This window comes from Chiloscyllium plagiosum, chromosome 21, assembly GCF_004010195.1.
Source record: "Chiloscyllium plagiosum isolate BGI_BamShark_2017 chromosome 21, ASM401019v2, whole genome shotgun sequence".
Classification (NCBI taxonomy): domain Eukaryota; kingdom Metazoa; phylum Chordata; class Chondrichthyes; order Orectolobiformes; family Hemiscylliidae; genus Chiloscyllium; species Chiloscyllium plagiosum.
In genome coordinates this window covers 37,091,066-37,116,953 of record NC_057730.1, presented here as the reverse complement: position 1 = coordinate 37,116,953, position 25,888 = coordinate 37,091,066, and the positions used below count along the sequence as shown (strand labels likewise).

The 25,888-nt window shown below is 42.6% G+C and overlaps 2 protein-coding genes across 8 annotated transcripts in view; one reads left to right on the top strand and one right to left on the bottom strand.

Moving 5' to 3' along the window:
- Positions 1-6,938, top strand: part of LOC122560770 (ADP-ribose pyrophosphatase, mitochondrial-like) — a 23,587-nt gene extending 16,649 nt beyond the window's left edge. For all 4 annotated transcript variants that reach the window (XM_043711846.1, XM_043711843.1, XM_043711844.1 and 1 more), the window contains exons 5-8: positions 3,471-3,579; positions 5,034-5,183; positions 5,372-5,456; positions 5,750-6,938. In XM_043711846.1, the coding sequence (XP_043567781.1) occupies positions 3,471-3,579; positions 5,034-5,183; positions 5,372-5,456; positions 5,750-5,895 (490 nt within the window). In that variant the 3' untranslated portion in view covers positions 5,896-6,938. The remainder of the gene's footprint in view (positions 1-3,470; positions 3,580-5,033; positions 5,184-5,371; positions 5,457-5,749) is intronic.
- Positions 6,939-16,582: 9,644 nt separating this feature from the next.
- The window catches only part of gaa2 (alpha glucosidase 2), an 84,615-nt gene continuing 75,309 nt past the window's right edge, over positions 16,583-25,888 (bottom strand). For 3 of the 4 annotated variants that reach the window (XM_043711829.1, XM_043711830.1, XM_043711828.1), the window contains exons 18-21: positions 21,788-21,886; positions 20,209-20,373; positions 18,561-18,707; positions 16,583-17,912 (exon numbers count right to left, since the gene is read on the bottom strand). In XM_043711829.1, the coding sequence (XP_043567764.1) occupies positions 17,850-17,912; positions 18,561-18,707; positions 20,209-20,373; positions 21,788-21,886 (474 nt within the window). In that variant the 3' untranslated portion in view covers positions 16,583-17,849. Of the gene's footprint in view, positions 17,913-18,560; positions 18,708-20,208; positions 20,374-21,434; positions 21,650-21,787; positions 21,887-25,888 lie in introns of those variants that run through there. The other variant, XM_043711831.1, reaches the window with a different exon arrangement.

Sequence of the window (25,888 nt, the reverse complement as noted above, 5' to 3'; positions counted from 1 at the left end):
CAACCCTCCCTCCCATCCTGGCACCTTCCCCTGCTACCGCAGGAATTGCAAAACCTGCGCCCACACCAGTTTCCTAATTTCCTCTTACACCATCCCACCCCAGTTTCAAACTTCCAGTTCAGCACTGTCCTACCTGCCTATCTTCTTTTCCACCTATCCACTCCACCCTCGCCCCGCCCCGACCTATCACCTTCATCCCCACCCCCACTCACCTATTGTACTCTATGCTACTTTCTCCCCACCCCACCCTCCTTTCACTTATCTCTCCACCCTTCAGGCACTCTGCCTGTATTCCTGATGAAGGGCTTTTGCCCGAAACGTCGACTTTCCTGCTCCTCGGATGCTGCCTGAACTGCTGTGCTTTTCTAGGACCACTCTAATCCTGAATCTGGTTTCCAGCATCTGCAGTCATTGTTTTTACCTTTGTTACGATCTGGCTTGATGGACCATAATCTCTTAAATAGAACATATGAAAGTATCAGGCTAGGTAAATAAGTGACAGGATTCCAGGATTTAATTGAAGTGACAAAAAAAAATCTTCAGTATACAAACCTGAACAAATGTAAGTAATAATGTTAAACATAATAATGACTCAATAAGCATATTGTACCAGTAAACTGGCAATTCCAAACAACCTAGTGTTGTATGCGATTCCAACATTCAGAATTAAAATAATGTAAATATGAATTAACGGCTTAACTGTCTTTGAGTACCACACTGACTGCAGTTCAAAAAGCCATTGCAGTCAAGAGAGATTTGACTCAGATGTTAGCGACACTGTCACTCACCAAATCTCATTAAAACTCTGCCTCCTTCAAGGGATTCCAATTATTTACTCTTGAAGCTGTTGTCTTGGAACACCTTCAAAATCTCTCTGCCTTGACGACAGACTGTTCCAAAGCCTCTAATTACCACAAAGGATCTGGTTGTGGTTGCTGGCGATCAGTCAGAAGGACATTACTGCAGGATTTCCTAATGTTGGTGTCCTAGGCCTGACCATTTCAGTTGTATCAATTTTCTCCCTCGTAAGGTCAGAAGTGGGAATGTTTGTTAATGATTGTATTATGTTCAACAACATTCACAATTCCTCAGATACCGAAATAATCTGTCCATATATAGCAAAACTTAAACAACACCCAGGCTTGGTCTGACAAGTAGCATGTAACGTTTGTGTCATACAAATGCCAAGCAGTTGTCATCTTCAACAATGTAGAATGCAATCATTACCCCTTGACATTTTCATCATTGAATCCACTAGTATCTACATCGTGGGGTTATCGTTGACCAGTAACTGAATTGGACCTGTTGTACAAATACATTGACTACAAGAGCAGTTCAGAGGCTAGGAATCCAAGTAACTCACCTCCTGATCCCCATCCGTCTACCATCCAGAAGGCATAGCCAGAAACTTAATAGTATACTGTCCATTGGCCTCAATGAGTTTGATTGGCATCTTGTCTAACACCTTCAACATTCATTCACTCCATCACCACTACTTAGTGGGAGACTACAAGATGTGGCTGTAATATCTTACCCAAGGTTTCCTAGACAGAAGCTTCCAAATTTGCAACCTCTACTACCTAGAAGGTCAAAAGCAGCAGATGCATGAGAACAACAGCACTTATATGTTCTACTCCAACCCACATACCATCCTGACTCCGTACTATATCGTTGTGGCTGGGTCAGTATCCTGGAACTCTCTCTAACAACACAGTGGTTTACCTACACAACAGGGACTGCAGCTGTTCAAGAGGGCAGCTAATCACCACCTTCTCCAGGACGGTCAGATGGGTAATAAATGCTGGCCTACCCACCAAAGCTCACATCCCATGAACAAACATTTCTTTAAAAGGTATCATCATAATTTCAGCTTTTATCAAACAGCTGGCTTCACAGAGCTGCTGGGTTTCACTAAGCTCTGTTTGTGGTCATTCTTCACCCACTCAGCTACATTGAACTATCAGTAATTCACAACACTTTTCTAATCTAACCTGGTGCTGTGCCATGGAGCCATCACTCTCTGATATTTTTCCTGAGCCCTAACTGCCTGGAGTCTCCTAACAGCAGCCCCTTTGCCGCCTGGACCCACTTCTCCCATGTCAGCCGTCTCCCAGCAGTAATACATCTAGGTAAATTTCAACCAAAGAGCTTTTTAAACTCCACCAGTCTCCAAGCTGTGCTTAACTTGACCTTTAGAATTTACTGGATATTATTAAGCTCATTTTGCTCTAACTCTATGTGGACTGCCATTAGTGCAAGCTTTCGCCACATTAGTGAGCCCACCTGATGTTTTAATAGCTCCAGCTTTAAAACTTTGATTTTACTAAACAAACATGGGTAACCTACTGAGCTTGACATTTCTTTCAGGTGTTCTGGGCAATCACTAAAGCCCAGCATTTTAACGACCTTACCTTCATACTTGTTAACCTCTTACAGCAACATAACCCGAAGCTCTTAATGCTGTGGGCTTCAAGGTGCTTCATTTTCATTTATTCATTCTCTCCTACTAACTTTAGTTCATAAAATGAAAGAAAAATATACTAAAACAGATGAACCGTCAACTGGATGTTTGCCACAGTATTGTGGAAGCTATGCTCATCCAAGAAAGTGTTGATTATTTCATTACACCTTACTGTGCCTTGTAGATATTGGGCAATCTTCAGGGATTTTAGCAGGCATGCTATTTGCTGTGCAATTTCCCAGCCTTGAATCTGTTCTGTAACCACAGTATTTATGTAGCTGGTCCAGTAATAGTAAACTCCAGGTTGTAGATAGTGGGGGATTCAAGTGATACAGTGCTATTGAACTTCAAGGAGTCCAGTAAATGAGAGACCCAGGCTAATGGTGTAGCGATATGGTTTCAAAACTGACCACAACTGCTGGTGGAATTTAAATTAAACAATTAATAAAAGTGGATTAAGAAACCAGTAACACTAATTATGAGCATGAAACTACCAGACTGTGATAAAATCACATGGTTCAGTATATCTTTTGAGAAAGGAAATCTGCCTTTCTTACCCTGTCTGGCCAACATTTGACTTCTAACTCTTAACTGCCCTGTGAAATGGCTTGGCAAGCCATTCAGTTGTACACACTAGTTCCTGATGAAGGGCTTTTATCCGAAACATCGATTTTCCTGCTCCTCGGATGCTGCCTGATTTGCTGTGCTTTTCCAGCACCATTCTAATCTTGACTCTAATCTCCATCATCTATAGTACCCACTTCCACCTGTACATACTAGTTATCGACCTTCCTGTCACCGAAAATTGTTCCTCCTTATTTACCGCATCAAAATCCCTTGCAATTTCAAAAGGACTGCAAGAAAATGTTTGTCATTTTGTAGTTCACCTCACTGTCACCTCTGCCCTCCGAGCTCTCACACTGTGACAGATTTCTTTATTAATGGTCATTGTGACTTTTAAGGCCTCATTTTGTTGCTGTCTGATGGATGTTTTCCTTCTCTCTTGCAGATGGAAGAGAGAGGCAGGAGAGAAGGTGATTCATGAGCAATCCGGCAAACCTATCCTGCAGTTTGTTACAATAAAACGAAAGGATTGTGGAGAATGGGCAATTCCTGGGGTGAGTGCAGATGAGCACTTACATTAGATCGTTATGTATTCGCTCTGTTCAATCCCTCCTGCTCTAACCAGTTACCCTCATAACCCTAAGGCCCAAGTTGTTTTGTTCCCCAATGGTTTTTATTTCTTCTTAGGATCTTAGCATCACTAGTTGGGCCAGTGTTTATTCCCCTCAAGAAGGTGGTAATGGACTGCCTTTAAATGGTACAGTTAATATGGTTCAGGTATAAGCACACGCAAGTTATTGGAGAGTGAGCATCAGAATCCAGTTCCAGCAACTGAGAAAGAATGATGATGCCGTTCCATGTCAGGAATGGTGAGGAGCTTGGGATAAACCTTGCAGATGGTGGTACGCCTTATAGAGGTCATGGGTTTGGAAGATGCAGTCGAAAGAGCCTTGGTGATTTATTGTAATGCATCTCATAGGCGGTGCATACTACTGCCATTGTATGTCAATGGTGAAGGGAGCAAATGTTGAACACATGAACTGTGTGCTAATCAAGTTGGGCGGCAAGGTGGCTAGCACTGCTGCCTCACAGCACCAGGGATCCAGGTACAATTCCAGCATCAGGCGACTGTTTGTGTGGAGATTGCACACTCTCCCTGTGTCTGCATGGATTTCCACCAGGTGTTCTGGTTTCCTCCCACAGTCCAAAGGTGTGCAGATGAGGTGAATTAGCCAAGGGAACTGCACAATTACAGGGAAAGGATAGGAGGTGGGTCTGGGTGGGATGCTCTGAGCATTGATGTGGACTCAATGGGCTGAATGTTGCATTGTCTCTTGCTAAAGTGGTCATTCGCATGAATGTTATTTGCCAGTTATCAGCCTAAACCTGAATTTTGTCCAGGTCTTGCTGTATTTGGACATAGGCTGCTCCAGTATCTGAGGAGTGGAGAGTGGTGCTGACCATTGTGCAATCACTAGCAAACATCCCCACCTCTGACCCTATGATGGAGTAAAAGTCTTGATGAAGCAGCTGAAACTGGTTGGACTTAGGACACTACCCTGAGGAACACCGACACTGATTTTCAACAATCACAACTGTTTTCTATTGTACTCGGGATGACCAGCAGAAAGTTTTCTCCCTGAATCACTTTGACTTTAGTTTTGTTCAGGCTCCTTAATGCCACACTGCCTTGATGTCAACAGCCTTTATTCATTTCTGGAGTTCAGCTCTTTTGCCCATGTCTTGACCAAGGGCTGAGTGATCCTGGTGGATGACTGGATGTTCAGCAAGGTACAGATACTGTCCAGGATAACTCTCCTGCTCTTCAAAAGTGTGTCATGGGATATTTTTGCCACCACTTGAACAGGCAGACGAGGTCTCAGTTTAATGCCACAACCAAACGCCTGCATCTTCAATAAGGTAGTGCTCCCTCAAGTCTGCACAGGCAAAAAGGTTGATGTTCTAACCTCTGTTTTTACTTTTTAATAGTCTCTCCCTCTCTTGGTAGGGCATGGTAGATGATGGGGAGCTTGTGTCAGTGACCCTGAAACGTGAGTTTGGGGAAGAAGCTCTTGATTCTCTGGCTGCCTCCACGTCTGAGAAGAATCGCTTGAGGAGACTGTTCCAAAGTATTTTCAGTAAAGAGAATTCCAAGGAAGTGAGTAAGCAGAGAAAATCTTATGTGTCTTTTCCAGGTCTCACTCTGGAACTGGAGTTGGGATGGGACTCCTGTTAATGCTAGGAAAGAGGTGGACCAGTTCCATGTGAATCATTGTCAAGAACTTGGACTAACCTAATTCAGTGCAGCCTGTTCACTGTATTTGTTTTCTTAATTTTCCCATCCAGGTGTATGCAGGATACGTGGATGATCCTCGAAACACTGACAATGCTTGGGTGGAAACGGTGGCAATAAATTTTCATGATGAGACAGGTACATGAGAAAAAGAGAAGTTGGAGATATGGAGAGGGAAGAGAAGATCGAGGAGGAGGAAGATAAGATGGGGAGTTGGATGTTGAAGAGCAGGAAAGGGAGGAGAGATGGGATGAGGAAGAGGACCAGATTTCTCTCCCACATTTCCAATATTCCAAGAGTGATTACATTTCAAAATACATCATTGACTGTATTGAATTGATGAACGGCACAATAACTATACAAGTTCTTCTTCATTTATGAGAAGGATTGCATTAATATGTCTGTCAGTAATATTCTTTCTCTCTTTCCAGGAGACAGTGTGGGACAGTTGGATTTGCATTCAGGTGATGATGCTGGCTCTGTCCAGTGGGCTGATATTGACCAAAATCTCCAACTCTATGCCACACACAGCCACTTCCTGAAGAGCGTCACTGAGCTGAGGGATGCCCACTGGTAGTGAAGAACAGTGATCAAGATGGTCCAAGAGACATTAACTCAATGCGAAGTGTACAAAGAATGAATAAAATGGAGGGGGTAGGCACAGGGTGGTAGCAGCTTGTGCTTAGTAGTGTGTGGTCAGCACACAATGTTATCCACATTTAGAGATTTTTGGCCACAGAGCACAGGTTTTGTTTCAAAATCTCACAGGCTCAATTTCCTATCTGTTGAGATCAGGAGCACTCAGTGCTAGTACAATGATGGCCTAGACCGTCCATTAGCACTTGCTGCATCAGCCTCATTGAGAGTTACACATATTGGATGTTGCTAATCCCTAACTGAATACCTCCTTAAGGTTCCTGTCAAACTTTTTTCAAGTAATTTGCACATTCTGGGTCAGATTCTGTGTTACTAGATTGGAATATCATTTGTAAAGAATAACCTTACAATGTCGTCCACTCTATTCCTTCGTCCCTTGCATTCTGCCCCTCTTTCCTCTGTCACTTGTCCCCATCCTCCGCCACTCCCCCAATCATCCTTGTCCTTTCACCCTCCTTTCTCTGATTAGCTCCCTTTTATTATTCATTGCTAATCATGTTTTGACGAAAATGCAAAAAAGTTCTTAAACAATTCATTTCATTGTCAAAGAATAAACATCATCAATTTCTGACTCATTATTAAAAGTAAATGTTGAACTGTGAGTGAAAAAAAACATCTATTAAAATATCCTCTGTGTACTCAGGCTGCAGTGATTTGATTCCATATACTGCCTAAGTTTAAGTTGAGAGAAATTTAACTTTGTTTTCCTAAAATGCTAATCCTTGGGCTCATCTCTGAAACAGAACCTGCGAAAGAGGGGGAAATTATACATATTGGTTGTCATTTGTAGCCCACTGGGCAACACTGTCACTGTCAAATCAGCATCTCAAGGCTTTGAGTATCATTCCATGAATTTGGCACAAAAGCTAGTGCTGATAGAGTCCTGCTGTCAGTGCTATTTTTCACATTAAACAGAGGCCCTGTCTGTCCCCAGGTATACGTGAAATATCCTCGAGCCTAGTATCCTGGCCAGTTTTTTGTAATGCTCTGGTCATTATTGTATTTAATAGATTATGCTATATGCATAATTTTGGCTATATTTCCAACAATCCAAGAGTGAGTAAATGTCACAAAGTATTTCATTGGATAAAATACATTTTTGAGTTTGTGAAAATGCTTGATAAGTGCAAGTTCTTGCTTATTTTCTATGACTCATAATTCAAGTAGTGGACAGGTGAGAAGGATATTCCGTTAAAAATATCCTGCAGGTTCCTTTTAGAATATGAGTGTGTACCATCAGGAGTGATTACCTGCTGCTCAACTGCAAAACCATTCTATAGCTGGCAGCATTAGTATTTGGCCTCTTATTCAACAGAGAAATGTGGAAAAAGAGCAGACCACTGTGTAGGATACAAGTAAACACTGAGAAAACTGAGACAAAAGGAAATTGTTTGATATCGCCATCCAGTTCCACCACACACTTATAGTGAGCTGAACCTAAGCACCAATACTATGAGAACACCAATAGACTACATCTATCAATATTCATTCATCCTTTGAGTTAACGTGCTGTAACAACCTCCCTAACACACATTCACCACATGGACTACCTTCATTCAAGAATAACTGGCAATGCTTCCTTAGGACACTAGACATGGACACTGGTCACCAGCTTTGGTAGTGACATATATTTCCTGAGGACAAATCAAAAATTGGATATTAAAACTTGTATTAGAAACAGGAAGGGAAGAATGAGTGAGATGAGGATTCCACTATTTTCAGGTCCTACTAAATGTCGAATTCAACCAGGTGTTTGGGGGCGAGCTCTGATTTTAAAACTGTGCTCGGAGGCAGACTGGGTAATAAAATTAACTTTACACCACATACATGCCCAAAATCACCTCCAATCTGATCTACCAAAATCCTGCACCGTTTCAAACTTCAGTCTGGATTTAAAGAAGTCCACACACTGACAAAACACCAAAATTGACGATTCATGATGGATTCTTCAGTCTGTTATAGAATCATACAGCACAGAAGAGGCAATCCAGTCTATAAAGACTGTTCTTGCTCTTAACACAAAAATTAAGCCACTCGGCCCCTCAATCCTGCTGTAGCATTTGACTGATTGGGTTGTGGCCCCATATTCTTGTCTATCCACTACCAACTTTGACTCTCTTTGCAAGCATGAAATGTATCAAATTTAGCTTTTAGAATATTCAGTTACCCTATCTCCACTGCTCTCTTAGGGAGAAAATTCCACAAACTAACAATGCTTAAAGAAAAACAAATCTTTGTATTGAATAGGAGACCTTTGTGTTCCATAGTTCCAGAACCCTCACAAGGGGAAGCGCCCTTTCAGAATTCACCCAGTCAAAATCCTTCCCCTCCCCCAAAATCGATTTTATGTGATTCAATAAGATCACCTTTCATTCTTCCAAATTCAAATCATTGTAGAGGCAAACTGTCCAACCAACAATCCCTTTATCACAGAAATCAGTTAAGTGAATCTTCTCTGTCCTTCTTCCAATGCAATCATATCTTTTACATATGGAAGCTAAAACTACACACTATTCCAGATGTAGTCTCACCAAAACCCTGTATAACTGTAGCAAAACATCCCTATTTTTATATTTCATATTCCTTACAATAAATGATAATGTTCAATTTACTTTCTTAATCACTTGCTGTACCTGTATATTAACTTTTTAATGATTCAATTACCAGAATCCTTCTGTAGCACAGAGTATTGTAGACTCTCCCATTTAAATAATACAATTGTGGGGAAAATCACCAGTCTCAGAGTCAGAGTCGGGGTTTAATGACAGAATTTATTGTACAAGGAAATACCGGAGCTCCGGGGAGAGAAACACACCAACAGCACGGAGGTCAGCTACGAGTCTTCTCTCAGCCCAGAGCACATGTCAAGATACTTTTATACATTTTGTGATATAATAGGTCAGTAATGAGGTTATTGTCTACGTAACATGCTTTGTTTATTGTAAACATTGCAGAATTGTTAATAGTTTTGGTCATTGTCAGTTTCAGCGCAGCCTTTGTTAATTTCAGTGTGGTTGTTGTTAGTTTCAGTGCAGACATTGTCAGTTTCAATGTCTGTGCAGAAATCCATTGCTGTAGTAATGGGTGTTAATTGCTCTTCCTGAGAAGGGCGATTACTATTATCACTCTGTATTGAGTCGGTATCAACTGTTAGCATTTCTATCAAAGGTGTTGGCAGGACCCAGACACTTCGGTAGGCAGTATACACTGCCCGCGTATTCTCTCCCCCACCTACCTTAAACTAATCAACTAGGCTGTGAGTGCATTGTGCTGATGTTCTGGTGGGCCCAGGCAGTGTCTGTGTTTGCTCTGCTGTCTCTCTCCATTTTGTGGTCTGGCAGCCATCTTGTGTGTCAAGTGGCCAACTTATGGCTCAGCAACCATCTTGTGTGTCCATGTGCCTTGTGTCACCCTGCCCCGTGCCATTTCCCACTTCATTCCCCACTTTGTGGTCAAGAAGGCGACTTCAAAGATCTCCCGCAGATGATCCAATTTATATGTACAGGTAGGTCATCTCTAGAAGCTCCTCCTCCCGAGGGGTATCATGGAGTGTCAATTTTGTTGGGGGCTCTTCCGTTGGGGAACTCACTGCTGGTACAGTTCTCGTCAGTCGTGCCTTACAGCAGAGCTTTAAACACCCAGGGCCCACACAGAATACCAGCATGAGTGCAATGAGAAGATCTACCCCATGTGCCAAATAGGGTCTCCAAGATTTACCTATCAACCAATTTAGCCAGCTGTCTGTAATTGTGGCTCCCTGTTGAAAACTATCTAGCTGGTCTTGGATATTCTTGATGGCTTCTGTAATGTTATAAGAGGCATCAATAATATGGATGATACAACTGACACCAATAATTGTACAAACGCCCCTTGTTGTGCTAATTGATAATCCACCGCATAACATGTCTGCTGTGTGTAGAGTCTGAGTTCAGCCAGCTCTGTATTAATTGTTTCCAGAGCTTTTGAGGTATTATTGCCTAAGATAGTCAGACCACATACAAGATAATTTTGGTTTTTAAAACTGATGACCCCTGATGCGATCCCCCAAAGATAGACATCCCAAGAATCCGTATCCCAAAGATGATCCCAAAGTGGTGGGGACCTGCCAGTCAGCACAGAACTCCTGACTGATGGAGCGGGTCACTATCCTTCTCTGAACGTGTCCCCCGCTGGGGCATGGTACAGTAAGGGGTGCAATTGTCCCTACTGTGAACAGGTTTGGGAGGTCTGGGCCGTCTGTCGCAAAAGTCCCCTTAAATAGAAAAACAAATCCTTTCGCTGCTTAGAAACATACATTGTCTTGTCCTTCCATCCATCAGTCCACCCATGTCACCCCTGATCCCCCGAGTGCCCCCCAGAGCTGACATGGGTGCCATTGCACTGACCACATATAAATTGTCTGCCTGCGGTCACATTCAAGCATGCCTGCTTGCTGCAGGTGCAGGTAAACTGTCCCCTGATGACTGTACGGAGCTGGTAAGTGCACTGAGTCTGGTCGCATGAGTCATTTTTGGGAACCAAGGCATAAATGCATCCCTATCTCTGCTCTGTGAAACAGAGTGGGTAATTACCGGATTTTAAATGGGTCTTCCTTTCCCTAGGCTGGGGACCCCAGCCCCATGGGCCAGTGGTCCTGCCCAGCTGCACACATCTAGCCTGGAGTCCCCGTTTGTATTTTCTTATCTGCCCCTTACACGGTGCTCCCGAGGTGTCCACTGTATACAGGTCGTGAGGGGTCCACACCGGGGTTGTCACAAAAAGGAACTCCACTGATTGCACCAGTGGGTCGCAGACAGTTTGGTTCCATGCAAACTTAGGTGGGTTTTATACAAGAGGTTTTCTTCAAATCCTGACATGCTCTCAACAGTCACGACACTTAAACATAGTGAAATACATAAAGATTTTACATTTGGATGTTGAAATAAAGTTATCAGTCAAAGTCTTTGCTTTCATCAGGAGGTGCAGTCGTGCCGTATGATTTGTTTTGTTATGTTTTCGGTACTCCCCCCCCGGGATGACCGTCTTGTCCACTGTTCCTGTCTGCACCTGGGGAATGGTCAATGACATTAGTTTGGTCACAGGAGTCTTTAAGGGGTTTGAGTTGGGTCCAGTGCTTCCATGTGCCTTTCCCTTTAATATCTCTGCAGGCCCAGGTGTCCCCACTTATTACCATGTCATATGGTCCATTCCATTTTGGGGCAAAGCCTGGTTTGTCGGGCAGTACTCGCACTAGGGGGCAGATTCCTGCTGCTGAGATCTCAGGGAAGATTTCCAATTCCCCTGCCTTGTCCTTTTTGTCCTGTTTATCAATCACAGACTTCTGCATCACTTTCAATTGAGCGCTTAATTCTATCACATATCGCTGAATTTTGTCTTTTAGTGGACCCACATCGGTGCCACCTGTGGTTATTGTCTCTGGCAATTGCATTGCTCGCCCGGTCATTAATTCAGATGGTGTTAGCCCGGTTGTCTGATTCGTGGTGGCTCTTAATTTCATTAGTATGGCTGGCTGCACCTCAGCTCATGCTCTGCCTGAGGTTTGCATAGCCTTATTTTTGAGCGTACTGTTCTTTCTCTCTACCATCCCTGAGCTCTGGGGGTGATAAGGAAAGTGAAATTTTTGTCTAATGCCGACCACAGTCCAAAGATGTGCAGGTCAGGTGAATTGGCCATGCTAAATTGCCCATAGTGTTAGGTCCATTAGTCAGAGGGAAATGGGTCTGGGTGGTTTCCTCTTTGTAGGGTAAGTGTGGACTGGTTGGGCCGAAGGGCCTGTTTCCACACTGTAGGGAATCTAATCCAATCTAATTGTAAGACAGTCTTCATGACCTTGCCTGTAAAATGTGTCCCTTGGTCGGACTTGATCTGGAGGGGTACCCCCACTCGGGGATTACCTCCTCCACTAATATTCTGGCTACAGTGGTCGCAGTGGAGCTTTTGGTCGGGAATGCTTCTACCCACTGGATGAATTGATCTATGATGACCAGGCAGTATGTTTTCCCATGGGAGGGTGATAGTGGCCCTATCTGAAGGTGTTCCCAGGGTTCCATGGTCTGGGCTGGTGTCCCATCCTAACCTTTATGGGTCTCCCTGGGTTATGTTGTGTGCATGGTTGGCTACGTCTCTTCCTATTACCTTCCACCACCACCACTCTCTCCCTCGGCTTGCTATCATGGTCTCTCTGCTTGTATGGGAGAGCCCGTGGGACAGTTCAAGCAATGTGTTCTGTATACATGCTGGTGCTACCACCTTGTCTGCTCACCTCCAGACACCATCCTCCCCTTTGAATCCCCCTGCAGTTCACATTGCTCTCTCTCTCTCTCCCTGTGGGGTGTCCTCCTGTAGCTGCTGAGTTTAGATAGTGTCTTTTGCTAGTTCAATAATGGCTATTGCAACCTCATCAATGGCTTCTTGTTCTAGTGCTTTCTGAGCTGAGCTGCTTAGTCTGCTGCCTGGTTTCCCTTGAATTTTAGCCAATTTGGACTCTCTTTTGCTGGCTCCTTTTGATGGGCTTTTATTTTTATTACTGCAGCCTCTTTTGGCTGTTCACTGGCACGCAATAGTGCCTGAATTCTTAATTGGTGTCTGTTAGGGGTTCCTCCCGCGGTGGTGAACCCTCTTCTACCCCATGCCACCATGTAGTCATGGACTACCCCAAAGGCATATTGACTGTCTGTAAATGTATATATATATATATTCATAATTTTTCCTTTTGCTAGTTCCAGTGCTTTAGTGAGTGCTACCAGCTCTGCTACCTGTAAGGACTGACTTCCATCAATTCCCCCCAGTATCATCTACCCCAGTACCCTCTGGTAAATCTACTCTCTTCAGAATGTCGGTCATCACCTTGTGAAAAATATGGGACTTTTGTGGAACCCTTGTGGCAGGCGAGTCCACGTGTACTGCCTGTCCCTTACTGTAAAAGCTAATTTATTCTGGTACTCAGAACCCATTGGCTATGTCTAAAACCGTAAAAATCTTGTGCTCAGGGTCCAAGCCGTTTAAAATGGTGGAGGGATCTGCTACAATGGGGTGCAAGTTGGGGGTGACCTTATTTACTCCAGTATAATCAATAGTGAGCCTGGAGCTCCCATCAGGCTTTAGTACTGGCCACATTGGAGAATTAGTTGTACTTGTGTTTTTTTTTAAGAGATGTACAGCATGGAAACAGACCAAGAGGCTCAGCAATCACTTCTCTAGTTTCCCACAGAGTTCTCAGGTACACCTGATCGGGTCCTGGGGATTTATCCACCGTTACCTGTTTCAAGACATCCAGCATGATTGCCTTCAGGATTCTCTGTTTCACTAGATTCCCCCTTTCACTATCTTTACAACTGCTTTTCCTGCTCCGGGTTTTATTGGGTAATGCCGGTGGGGCTTATTCTCTGGTCCCGGAACCCTTATTGGGTCTATATTACTAGACCTGTATGTAACTTTGTTTCTGCCCATGCTCCGGGGACGGAGGCACAGATGGCTCCGAATCCCCCCTTTTTGAGGTTCCAGTCCCTACTGGTGACAGTAGCCACTTTAATAGTTTCAAGGTGACTTGTAAGTTTCCCAATCTCAGTCTTCTGACCGTACTGTCTGGGCCAAATCAATTTCCCTTTTGCACAATCGATTAGAACATTATATTCTTTCATGAGATCATTGCCCATTATGGTGCCCTTGTTATTTTGGCGTACATAGAATCTCATGGGTATATATATATTGTTTATTTCTACGAGCGTAGTTTTGCTTTGGTAAGCTGGTGTTTTATCCCCTCCTACTCCAGTTAAGTGAATCATTTTATTTGTGTGGGGTAAAGCTAAGTTTGTGATGGATACAGCCGCTCCTGTGTCTACTATAATTTCACGTTTCCTCCCTCCTATTACTGCGGGCACATAAATTCTGCCCTCTCCCTTAACCAGCTGCCCCTATTTGTGAGGGTATCAGCTCTGCTGACCTCGGGATTCCCGTGGTTCCGCAGTATTTGGGGGTGTCCCATGCTGTCCCCAGTACACTGCTTGTATGTGTCCGGTTCTGTTGCAGTGGCTGCAGTATTTTACGTTGTTCTCTGTTCTAACTCTTGTATTCTGTCCTCCAGCTCTGTTCCTGGTCCTTTCTCCACCGACTCGTGGAGGCCTTCTTTTAGGCCTGCTAATTGGTACACAAACAGTAATAAGAACTCTGCTTGCAGCGCCTATTGTTGTGGGGAAAATCACCAGCCTCAGAGTCAGAGTCGGGTTTAATGACAGAGTTTATTGTACAAGGAAAATACCGGATCGCTGAGGAGAGAAAGACAACAACAGCACAGTGGTCAGCTGCGAGTCTTCTCTCAGCACGGAGCACATGTCAAGATACCTTTATACATTTTGTGATATAATAGGTGAGTGATGAGGTTATTGTCTCTGTAACATAGTTTGTTTATTATAAACATTGCAGAATCGTTGATAGTGTTGTTGCAGTCATTGTCAGTTCCAGCGCAGCCTTTGTTAATTTCAGCGCGGTCGTTGTCGGTTTCAGCGCAGACATTGTCAATTTCAATGTCGGCATGGAAATCCATTGCTGTAGTAATGGGCGTTAATTGCCCTTCCTGAGAACGGCAATTACTGCAGCCCTGGCTTTTATCACCCCTGTATTGAGTCAGTATCAAACTGTTAGCATTTCTAACAAAGGTGTTGGCTGGACCCAGACACTTCAGCAGGCAATATACGCTACTCATGTGTATTCTCTACCCCACCCGCCTTCAACTAATCAACCAGGCTGTGAGGGCATTGTGTTGGCATTCTGGTGGCCCCAGGCAGTGTCTGTGTTTGCTGTCTCTCTCCATATTGTGGTCCGTTGGCCATCTTGTGTATCTGTGAACCTAATGCCACCCTGCCCCGTGCCATCTCCCACTTCACAATGATTTCTTCTTCAAGTTAAAGTGGACAAGTTCAAATATTCTCATATTGTACTCCCCTTGCCTAATGTTTGCCTTCTCACCTGATCCAACTATATCAATTTGCATTCTTCTTAGGTTTCTTCACAACTTGCTCCTCTGTCTTTGTGTCATCAGCAAATTTCTTAATCATATTTTTAGTGCCATCATTCAAGTTATTGACATAAATTGTAAACAGCTGAGACTTCAGCATAAATTCCTTTGGCACACTGACTGTTACACCTAAAAATCTTCTAAACTAATATAATAAACCTCGACTCCACAAGCTCTTCTTTTGCATTGCAACTTTCAAGGTGGCATCTTGTCAAATGCCTTCTGGAAATCCAAGTTGATCACATCTATACATCTTTTAAGAGCTATAATTCCCGTGATAACTCTTCCTCTATCCTTTCAGTACAGCCCTGCACATTTTCTCCCTTAAAGTAGTTACCCAATTCCCTTTGGAAAGCTTTGAAACTGTTTCCATCACTCTTTCACCATAACACTTCATCTTGTATAGTTCCATTGAGTTCACAGGGTAAAAAAGGAACCAAATCAAAATGACTTAGTGTATCCACATCAAACCTTTATTTAGAATTTTTTTTAAATACAAGAGATCTTTCCCTATTTGATCAAGTATTTACACTACTTGTTTTAGCAAGTAAGTGAGCACAGCTAAAGGGCAGAGATTGAACTGATTAGTTGTAGATTGGTAGTTCTGTTGAAAAGTGAGATGTTTTCAAAGCTTTTCAACTTGTGCTCATCAGGACAGATACAAGAATACAAACTTCAAAGGAAATAGCAATTTCTCTTGCTTGATAAACGGGTGCTAATTGGTTGCCAAGACATCTCTGATTGGTTGAGGCATTGCCATGAAGAACGCACTAAGGAATTATTATTGCCCATGTTATTGTTTCATTCAGAAAAGGGGTAATGCCTGAGAAAGTTCCTTTCTCTAGCAGTGGACAAGCCCCTGCACATGAATATATAAAACTTCTGAGCCTGACTGATGATGTCAAATTGGTAGAACAACTCTTAGCATGTTGAGACTCAGTAAATGTTGCCCACTCGTGGATTGACATCTGACCTTAAATGTCTTGTTTCGAGTTTTGCAACCATGGGCTGGCTGAGTACAATTAACACTCTACCAGCTGCAAAAGGCCAGAGACATTTGATACCAAACACCAGCACTGAATTTCAAATCACTCATCACTCACTTGTGTTGTAGGTAAAGTTAAGAATCACACAACTCCAGGTTATAGTCCATCAGGTTTATTTGGAAACTAGTGCTTCCAAATAACCTGGTGTTGTGATTTTTAACTTTGTCCACCCTGGTCCAACACCAGGCACTTCCAAGTTGTAAGTAGAACGTCTTTTTGGATTGATGTCAGCAAGATGGGAATCAAAAACAGCAATTGTGTGGCTGGTGCATAGAAACAGTGTGAAACGATAGCTAGTATTTCATCAGATAGCTTTGATGCGCAATATTTTAGTGTCAAGCTTGCATATTGTGCAAATGGCTCAGGCCTCATTGCCCTACTTACTATTGCTGCTAAGACCAATGTTATGGATTAGTGGTGCTGGAAGAGCACAGCAATTCAGGCAGTATCCGAGGACAGGCAAAATCGACGTTTCGGGCAAAAGCCCTTCATCAGGAATAAAGGCAGAGAGCCTGAACCATGGAGAGATAAGCTAGAGGAGGGCAAGATGGGAATCAAAAACAGCAATTGTGTGGCTGGTGCATAGAAACAGTGTGAAACGATAGCTAGTATTTCATCAGATAGCTTTGATGCGCAATATTTTAGTGTCAAGCTTGCATATTGTGCAAATGGCTCAGGCCTCACTGCCCTACTTACTATTGCTGCCAAGACCAATGTTATGGCCTTATCTGAGCTTGCAATATCTTTCATCTATATTTGGTGGAAGTTACATACATTCGTCAGCAGGAACCTGCCCTCTGCAGCATTTTCCAGACCTGTGACCTCTACAATCTAGAAGGACAAGGCCAGCAGAGCCTGAGAACATCACCACCTGCACTGTCCTCCAGGTTACATACCATCCTAACATGGAGCTATAATTGCTGTTCCTTCGCTATTACTGGGTCAAAACTCTGGAACTCTCTCCCTAACAGAAAGCTGTGTGTACCTACACACCAAGGATTGCAGCACTTCAACAAGGAGGCTCACCACTACCTTCCCATATGTAATTAGGAATCAGCAGTAAATACAATAGACACATCTGTGAATAAATAAAAAGTTAAAAAGGAATTTGTCACACACCACGTTTTTCAACAAAATCATAGTGAACAATAATCACTAATGCATTCTCCATGTCAATAACTCAACTCATCAAATCTGACCAATCAATAGGCTTTCTTCATGCAATATAAATTGCTGCTTCTTTTGAAATTTGACTTTTTTCCATATGTCCTGATGAACGGAAGACAAAGAGATTTCATTTATTCTCGTTTACACAGCAGGCTACCTGGAAGGCCTTATTTTACACATCAACACCAGAATCATCTCAATATCAACTTTGCCAAGCAGTACAGAGTTAAGTTGAACATAATTTGATGGGGAAATGGAAATAAGGAATTAAAGCTAAATAAGGGAGCGAAGAAAAGAACCAGAATCTGAAAACCACAGATTCCGGAAAGACATCAGAGACCAGACAACATGAGTAAAACATTCAAAGTAGATTTTCAAAACTCACTGGCTGAGGGACAACCTTATTTAATTAAAGACTCAACCTGAATGCAAATTATGTTTGAGTATGTTTGCATAGAGCTGCTTTGGAAGAATGGGCCTCTTTCAAGAAAGGTGCACACCCAAAAGCCCACCCTTGTTTTCTGTTGTCAGCTGTCAACTGGTCTGCTGTATATTTCCAGAAGGTTTGTATCGCTTCATACAGGAGGCAAGCACAGGCCTGGTCTGCCTATCAGGACGTTTGCTCATTCTGAAGTTTTCTCCAAGGTGTTATGACCATGAGATGTGGAACTCTTTCTCAAGGGGGAGATGGAGATTGTCAACTGTCAGAACCTGCAAGGAAATATGCACCATAAAATATTCATTCAAAATAGTGGTCTTTCACACATAATTTAGTCCATAAACTTTCTGTTTTTCCAAAGAATGATGAATACAAAGACAGTAAGTGAATGTTACATCAGCACCAGTCAAAATACAGTGCCTGACATGAATGATATGTCCCAAAATACCTCACAGGAACCTTATCTGACCAAATTTGACAAGGATCTCAAGCAGGAGCCATTAGAACAGGGGATCAAAGACCTAGCCACATAAGTTTTTAAAAATAGCTTGAAGGGGGAGGGAGAGGAAAGATAGACAGGCAAACATGTTCAGGGAGATATTTTCAGAGCTGGACTTAGACCATGAGAGGGACAATGGAAGGGACAAGACACAGGAGGCTAGAGTTGGAAATATGCAGATTGTTGAAGGATTATGGAAAGGTACAGGGTGACAGAGATGAGGTGCCAGAGAAAAAGATGGTGATAGGAAAAGTGGGGCTGGCAGATGTGTATCAGAGGCAAGAGATCAACATAGCTGGAGGACAAAATATCGAGGAAGGAGACAACTGAGGTGGGGGTGACAGAGGCAACACACCTTTGAAAAATGAGCAGTGATGTAAAGGAATGATTGATGGTGAAGTTATGGAATATCAGGCCTTACCTGGTTTGAAGAATAGGAAAAGGAAACTGGCTGCTGATTTACAATAACTTTCAATGGTCGAAACGTGACTCCATAGACACTTAAGGTGTTCACCTTGATGTAAGTAGCCTCAATGTTCACATGGACCACTTTGGAGATCAGTTGGTTCTACAGTGTAAACATACAACATTATAAGAAAGATTCAATCAGAGAACACGACACTCAGGAGATAGTCAGGTTAAACAATAAGCCTATGCAATCTTAGACAGTTAGGGGTCACCATGGCGATCCAGTAAAAAGGGTACCTGAGAAATCATATTATTGTCTATTAAAACACATGGCCATAAGACGCAATACCGAGTGAAAAACTCAGATCTCTCTTCTTGTAGAACCACAGAAATGTTACTGCGCAGAAAGAGACTATTTAGACTACTATGCATGTGCCAGCTCTCCAAAATGAGCATGTCATTTAATGCCACTCCCCTGCTTCTCCTTGTAACCCTGAATGAGACACAATACTCCAGCTGAGTTCACCACAACCACCCAGCCCTTATACTCTATGTTCCTATTATTAAAGCCTAAGGGACAGTATGGTTATTAACCGCACTCTCACCAGGTCCTGCCTATTTTTATGACTTATGCACATATAAACCCCAGGTCCTTTTGATCCTGGACCTGCTTCAGATTTGTCCTCTTTATTTTGCATTGTCTGTCTGTGTTCTTCTTACTAAAATATATCAGACTTCTGGGCTGCTTTAAAACACTTGAATGCCTTTAAAAGCTTTCCCCGAATGTATTTTCCTAACTCATGTGTGAAGAACGGTTACCCTGTGTTCCAGAAATTAGAGACAAATCTCCAGGACACTATTGTGAGAAAACAATCAAGAGAAAAGTCAGAGGGCCAATAAAAAAAATCTTTATTCTCCTTGAAAACTTTAGTTTATTGTTGTATACATATCAGAAATGGGGAAAGCAGACTGTTTAGCTGACATGATGAAATAGGATAGTGGAAGAGTCTATTCACTTCCCATTTGTCTATGAGAAGGGCAGGAGTAAGGGAGAGTGACATATCAGGTGGAGGATGGTGAGGGTGTGACCATTTGGAGATAATGTGATGACATATCATGGAGTACAGCCAACTAGAGTTGTCAACCCTTAAATAGTTACACCACAGAACAAAATGCAGGCCTTATCTACTGCCCACCAGTGCAGATGTCCAATGGGGTTTTGAATGGTGATCAGGACTGGGATTAGGCTCACAGCCTGGGACTGCCCTCATGGGCTCGGCTTGATCATTTGCACATTCATCTACTAGTCGCCATGAACTGAATCTGATGTGAAGCCCTCCAGAATTGACTAGATGTTGTAAGTTCCAAGCTAATCTTGGATCGCAGTTCAAGGAGGGTATTTGGCTGCTGTACAGGTGGAGAAGATGGTGCTTATGGGGTATGTTGTATTACAAGAGTCAATATCTCAATGTCGATAATGTGCAAGGTGATGCAACACTGACATGAACATGTTATTGAAACTCTGAGAACAGAGGACTGGAGTGGGGTGTAAGAAATAGATGAAGTAACCAGCCTAAAATAAGTTTGAAATATCATCAATTAGCATTCTATAAAATGTCAGCCAATATCTGATTTAGGGAATGTTGGGCTCAGGATCATACCTTGTCCACAGCAAATTCAACATAAGTGTAATTGTTTCCCTCATAGGTATCCAGGCTCTCCCCATCGTCCCAGAAGAGGTAGCCCTTTGCTGATGCATCCTGGGAAAGAGCCACCAACAGGTGAAGAGGGTTCCCACTACTCACCCAGATGGTTGTGGCAGGTTCCTGTTCAGAAACAGAGGCAGAGCATCAACATGCGATGGTGAAAGCATTGTTGAGTAGGACTGTGAAGGGATATGCAATTGGAGAACAAAATCAGCTGTAACCTAATGGAATAGCAGAGCAAATTTGAGCAGCTGAATGGCCTCCTCCCTGCCAATGAAAAGCTATTAGACTTCAGCATCATGAAAGGGAAAGGAAAGGACATGTGTTTTCATTCTTGCCTTTCAATCTTAGAAATGTCCCAAAGAAGCTTCCAATGTAATTAAGTAACTCATGAAATGCAGTCGCTGTTTCCATGTTAAAACTGTGACAGTCAGTTTGAAAACAGCAGAATATTACAAACAACAATGTGATAAAGACCAGTGGTTAATTATTTATGCTGATGTAGGTTGAGGAAACAATATTTATCAGGTCATAAGGCAGAAAACGCCTGTACTTCTTCAAATAGTATGTGGGTTCTTGTACATGCACAAGAGAGGCCAAATAGAGTTTCAATTTGACACTGGAGAATCAGACTCAATTTAAGGACAAACCTGGTAGAAATTTGGAAGAGGTATAATTTATTTTTATTTATTTCTATGATATGAATGTCGCTACCAAGGTCAACATTTGTTGCTCCTCCATGCTGTTTGAATCATTGAATTCAGACAGTGTGGAAGCAGGCCATTTGGCCCATTGAGTCCACATTGATCCTTTGAAGAACATCCCACCCAGACCCTCTCTCTACCCTATTACTGAAAGCCTGTATTTTCCATGGCTAATCCACCTAGCCTGTACATCTCTGGACTCAATGGGCAATTTAGCATGGCTGATCCATCTAACCTGTGCATCTTCAGACTTTGGGAGGAAACCAGAGCACCCAGAGGAAATCTATGCAGACACAGGGAGAACATGCAACCTCCACATATACAGTTACCCAAGGGTCAAATCAAACCCAGGTCCCTGAGACTGTGATGCAGCACTGAGCCATTGTTCCGCTCCTCCGTAATGGAGAAGATGACAAGTTGAGTTCTTGAACCACTGAAATCTATGTGGTGTAGGTACACCCACAGTACTGTTAGGGAGAATGTTCTCAGAGGTTTGACCCTGTGGTGGTGCGTAGTTTGATGGGAATTTGAGAGTGCTAATGTTTTTGTGCACCTGGTGAGTTATTCTCCAGAGAAATCCCAGCCTCTGACCCACTCTTGTAGACGTTATAAAGGCATATCTGGTCCAGTTAAGTTTCTGGTCAATTGGCAAACACAGGATGTTGATGGTGAGGGATCCAGTATTGGCAATTCTATTGGATATCAAGGGAAGATAGACAGATTCATGCTTGTTGATGATCATCATTGGCTGGCACTTATGTGTTGCAAAAAGAAAAACAAAAAATCTAAGTATGAACCAGAAAGCTCTGTGGCAGGTTACCACGCATTACCTGTGTGGGGACAATAGCTCCCTCACGAAGATGTAGGTTGATGGTGTCCAGAGGGGCAGAAAGTTTGACATATTCTCCTGTGCTACTGAAGGCTGAACCCTGTTGGTAAAGAGAAAGTAAACAAGAAGACATTGAACTAGAAGCCAATGACTGAGACTCCACATAATATCTGTCCAGTTGTGTATGTGATTGCATTATATCAGCACCCAAACTGCAGAGGAAAGTGGGTGATGATGTTGAAAAGACTGTCCCTAGGAAGAAAGACTGTGCCTGTTGTGGGTCAGTCAGTGGAGCTGTCACCTCCATGACAGAGGGCATGGGTTCAAGTACACTCCTGAGAAATGAATACAAACACCATGTTGCTACTCAAGTGCAGAGTGATTATGGAGTCAATACAGTGCAGAAGGAAGCTATTCATTCCACCAACTCCCTGGCAGCTCTCAGTAGGTCAGTCTGGCCAATGCTATTTCCCTCCAAGCTCCCCACAACCAGTTTATTTTCCCCAAGAGCCAACCCAGTTTCTTTTTGAAATCATTAATACTCCCCCTTTCCTCCATAAGCAACAACTTCCAGGTCATTTCCACTTCATAGAATCCCTATAGTGTGGAAGCAGGCCATTCAGCCCAACAACTCCACATTGACTCTCTGAAGAGCATCCAACTCAGACTCACCCCGCCACATTATCCCTGTAACCCTACACTTCCCATGGCCAATCCACCGAACCTACACATCCCTGGACACTATGGGCAATTTAGCATGGCTAATCCACCTCACCTGCACATCATTGGACTGTGGGAAGAAACCCACTGAGACATGGAAGAATGTGCAAACTCCACACAGACAGTTTCCCAAGACTGGAATTGAACCAGGGTACCTGGCGCTATGAGGCAGCAGTGCTAAACACTGAGCCACTGTTCTGCTTACTTGCTACATCAAGAAAAAAATTATTCTTCACATTCCTCCTGCATCACTTGACCAAAAATGTTAATATGTGCCCCCCAAGTCTTTGTATCATTAATGAGTGGAAACAAACAGTTTATTTGTCAGAGATGTTGCCTTTTAAACAGATGATTAACTGAGAACTTGTTTGCCCTTCAGGTAGATTTAAGATTTAATGATCTCTAACTCAGAGAAGACCACAGCAATTTCTTTTGCCAATGACGAGGCCAAAATTTATCCTTCAACCAACACTTTAAACCAGATTATCTTGCTGTGTACAATTTGGCTGTTATTTCAATATAATAACAAGAACAACTGATGTCCTCAATCATATCTCAAAGCCCTTCACAACCAATGACGTTAATTTCAGATTATAGTCATTGTTGCAAATGTAAGAATCACAGAAGGCAATCTGTGCAGAGGAAGGCATATATACAACAAGCTGATAATTATAATGTGTTTTAGTGAAGCTAGTTGAAGGGTATCATTTGAGAGGGCTTCAGTAAAGAATCCCCAAATAAATGTATGAGCCCAGATTACAAAACTGCTCTTAGCATTACTCAGAATACCTGCACATGATCATTAGACCGTGTCCCCAGTTTGTGCAAGTGGATGGTGTTGATTCACCAACCTTTCGGGATTGTCTTCAAGATTCCTGGACTATAGAAATGCACAGAACATACAACACAGAAACTGAGCATCAGAGGCCAGTAATGCTATGCTGGTGTTCATACACAGCACAAGACTTCTCCCAGTCCATCTATGTCATTGCAGCTTTATAGTACATCCTCTGTTCTCATTTACTCAACTAGTTTCCTTTCGAACACAGCTAAGCTTTGGCTTCAACCACTTCCACATTTTAACTACAGCACGAGTAAAGTAATTTATATTTAATTATAAAATAACTCCACAAAGGCCAGTATCTTGTCACCAAGTCATCCTTTATTTACATTGGTCCGGTTTCCTCAGAGCCGGCTCTCGGAATGAACAGAATCTCTTAACACTTCTGTCTATTTCTGTCAACCGAGACACCCTGGTTGGACCAGATTAACAGCCCCAATTAGGGAACTTATATGTGATGAGGTCTGTCTGGGTGATCTTGTTACAATTACAACAAATTCCTTATTGTGAAAGTAAGGACAGAGAGAGATTTCTGAACTTCCTTGACTGGTTTGTTCTCTACGCCTAGGAAGGAGATTTTGCTGGATCTTGTGCTGGGGAATGAGCTGCGCTGAGTGGACTACTTGTCTCTGGGCAACTCTGGGGGTCAGAGTGATTGGCAGAGTACCATAAAGTTTCAATTGGTAATGGAGAAAAACAAGGAAAAATCTAAAGTAAAATTTCCAAATTAGAACAGGGATAACTTCAGTGGGATGAGAGGAGATTGAGTCAGGTTAAAACTCAACCAAACGTTGACAGGAAAGAAAATAGAACAGAACAAGACAAGATCTTTGAGGAAGAGATATTTAGGATTGGCTAGGTGCATATCAACAAGGGTAATGGATAAATGAACTCGAAGGCAGGGCACCTTGGATGACAAGATAGATAGAAAGTATATTTAAATAGAAAGTGTGTGTGATGCATGTTAGAGGATGCAGGAAACTCTCCTTGCAGGGAGATTTGCTCGGGGAATTTGGATAGAATAAAAATAAAGCCGGTTACAGGAAACAGAAAAGCTGCCAATGAAAGTGAAGGCAGTAGAAATAACCTCAAAACAACCAGGGTCAAAGTACAGAACAGTGTTAAAATGGCAGAATTGAAAGCACTCTACCTGAACACACTCAACATTTGCAACAATATAGATGAATGGATGGCATGAGTGTAAGTATAATTTAATTGCTATTATGAAGACATGGCTATTGGGTGTCCAAGGTTCAGAACTGAATATTTAGGAATAGTCAACATTTAGGGTGGTTAGGTGAAAAAGCAAAAGAGCTGAGGTAGTGCTTGTAATCAGGGATGCGATCAGTGTACAGGGCATATTTGTGAGTAAGGTTCTTTCATCAAAAGAACAGGAGTGAAACCTGTTTAGGTGGAGTTAAGAAACAGCAAGGGTCAACAAATATTGGAAGAAATGGTTTATAGACCACCAAACAGTTGTGATAATGTAGATATATGTGTGTACATGTGTGTGTATATATACATATAGACACACAGACAGGTAATCTCATAAATACCAATGGAATGGAGGAATAATTCCTGAAGTATGTTTTTGATGGTTCTCCAGAGCAATATGTTGAGGAATCAACTAGAGCACAGGTTATTTTACATCTGACATCATGCAATAAGAAAGGGCTAAGTAACAATCTTGTTGTCAGAGAATTGTGACCATAGTCTGAAAGAAATTTTCTACTATGTTTGAAAAGGTATAGTTTAATCTGAAACGAGGGTCTTAAATCTAAACAAGGACAATTATGAAGGCATGAGGCGGAAATTGACTGTGGAGGATTGGAATTAAAAAAAAATTTGACAGTAGATCGGAAATGGCCAGTGTTTAAAGAATTAATGCTTGATTTTCAAAGGACGTTCTTCTCTTGTTGGGTAATAGGAATGTGACAGAGCCATGGCTAACAGGGGAAATGAATGGTAGCATTACAGCTAGGGAGGAGGCTTATAATACTGCCAAAGATTTGTTGTAATTCTTAGGATTTAGAGAATTTTAGAATTTTGGAGTTTGTAATAAGGAAGAGAGAAATGGCAGCGAAACTGGATTCTTGGGCTGAATCTTTAGTTTCGTTGAGTTTTTTGGGAGGGATTCTCTCCGTGAGACTGAGTGAGGTTTCTCACTGTATCCAACTAAATGCACCTCATTAACTATCTTCTTCTATGGTGTCACTCAAGTCCGACTCCATCCACTTAACACACGCCATTCCTGGAACAACTCACCACTCAGTGGATATCTGTGAAAAGACTAATATTCCTGGGTGTCCGTGCTATCTTTGAAAGGCTGCTATGCGCCTGGACAAGCACTGGCATTCTGAAGATGCCCGTTTGATTAAGGACGTTTTCTGAAGATGTCTGAAAGGGGAAGATGGCACTGCAATTCTCCAACAGATACTTGGAGGCCCTGGTCAAGGTCCTGGCAAAGCAGAGGCATCCATTTTCTGGAGGACTTGCAAAGGATGTTTGCCCCTGGCAGCTTGGTCAGACGTCACCATCCAG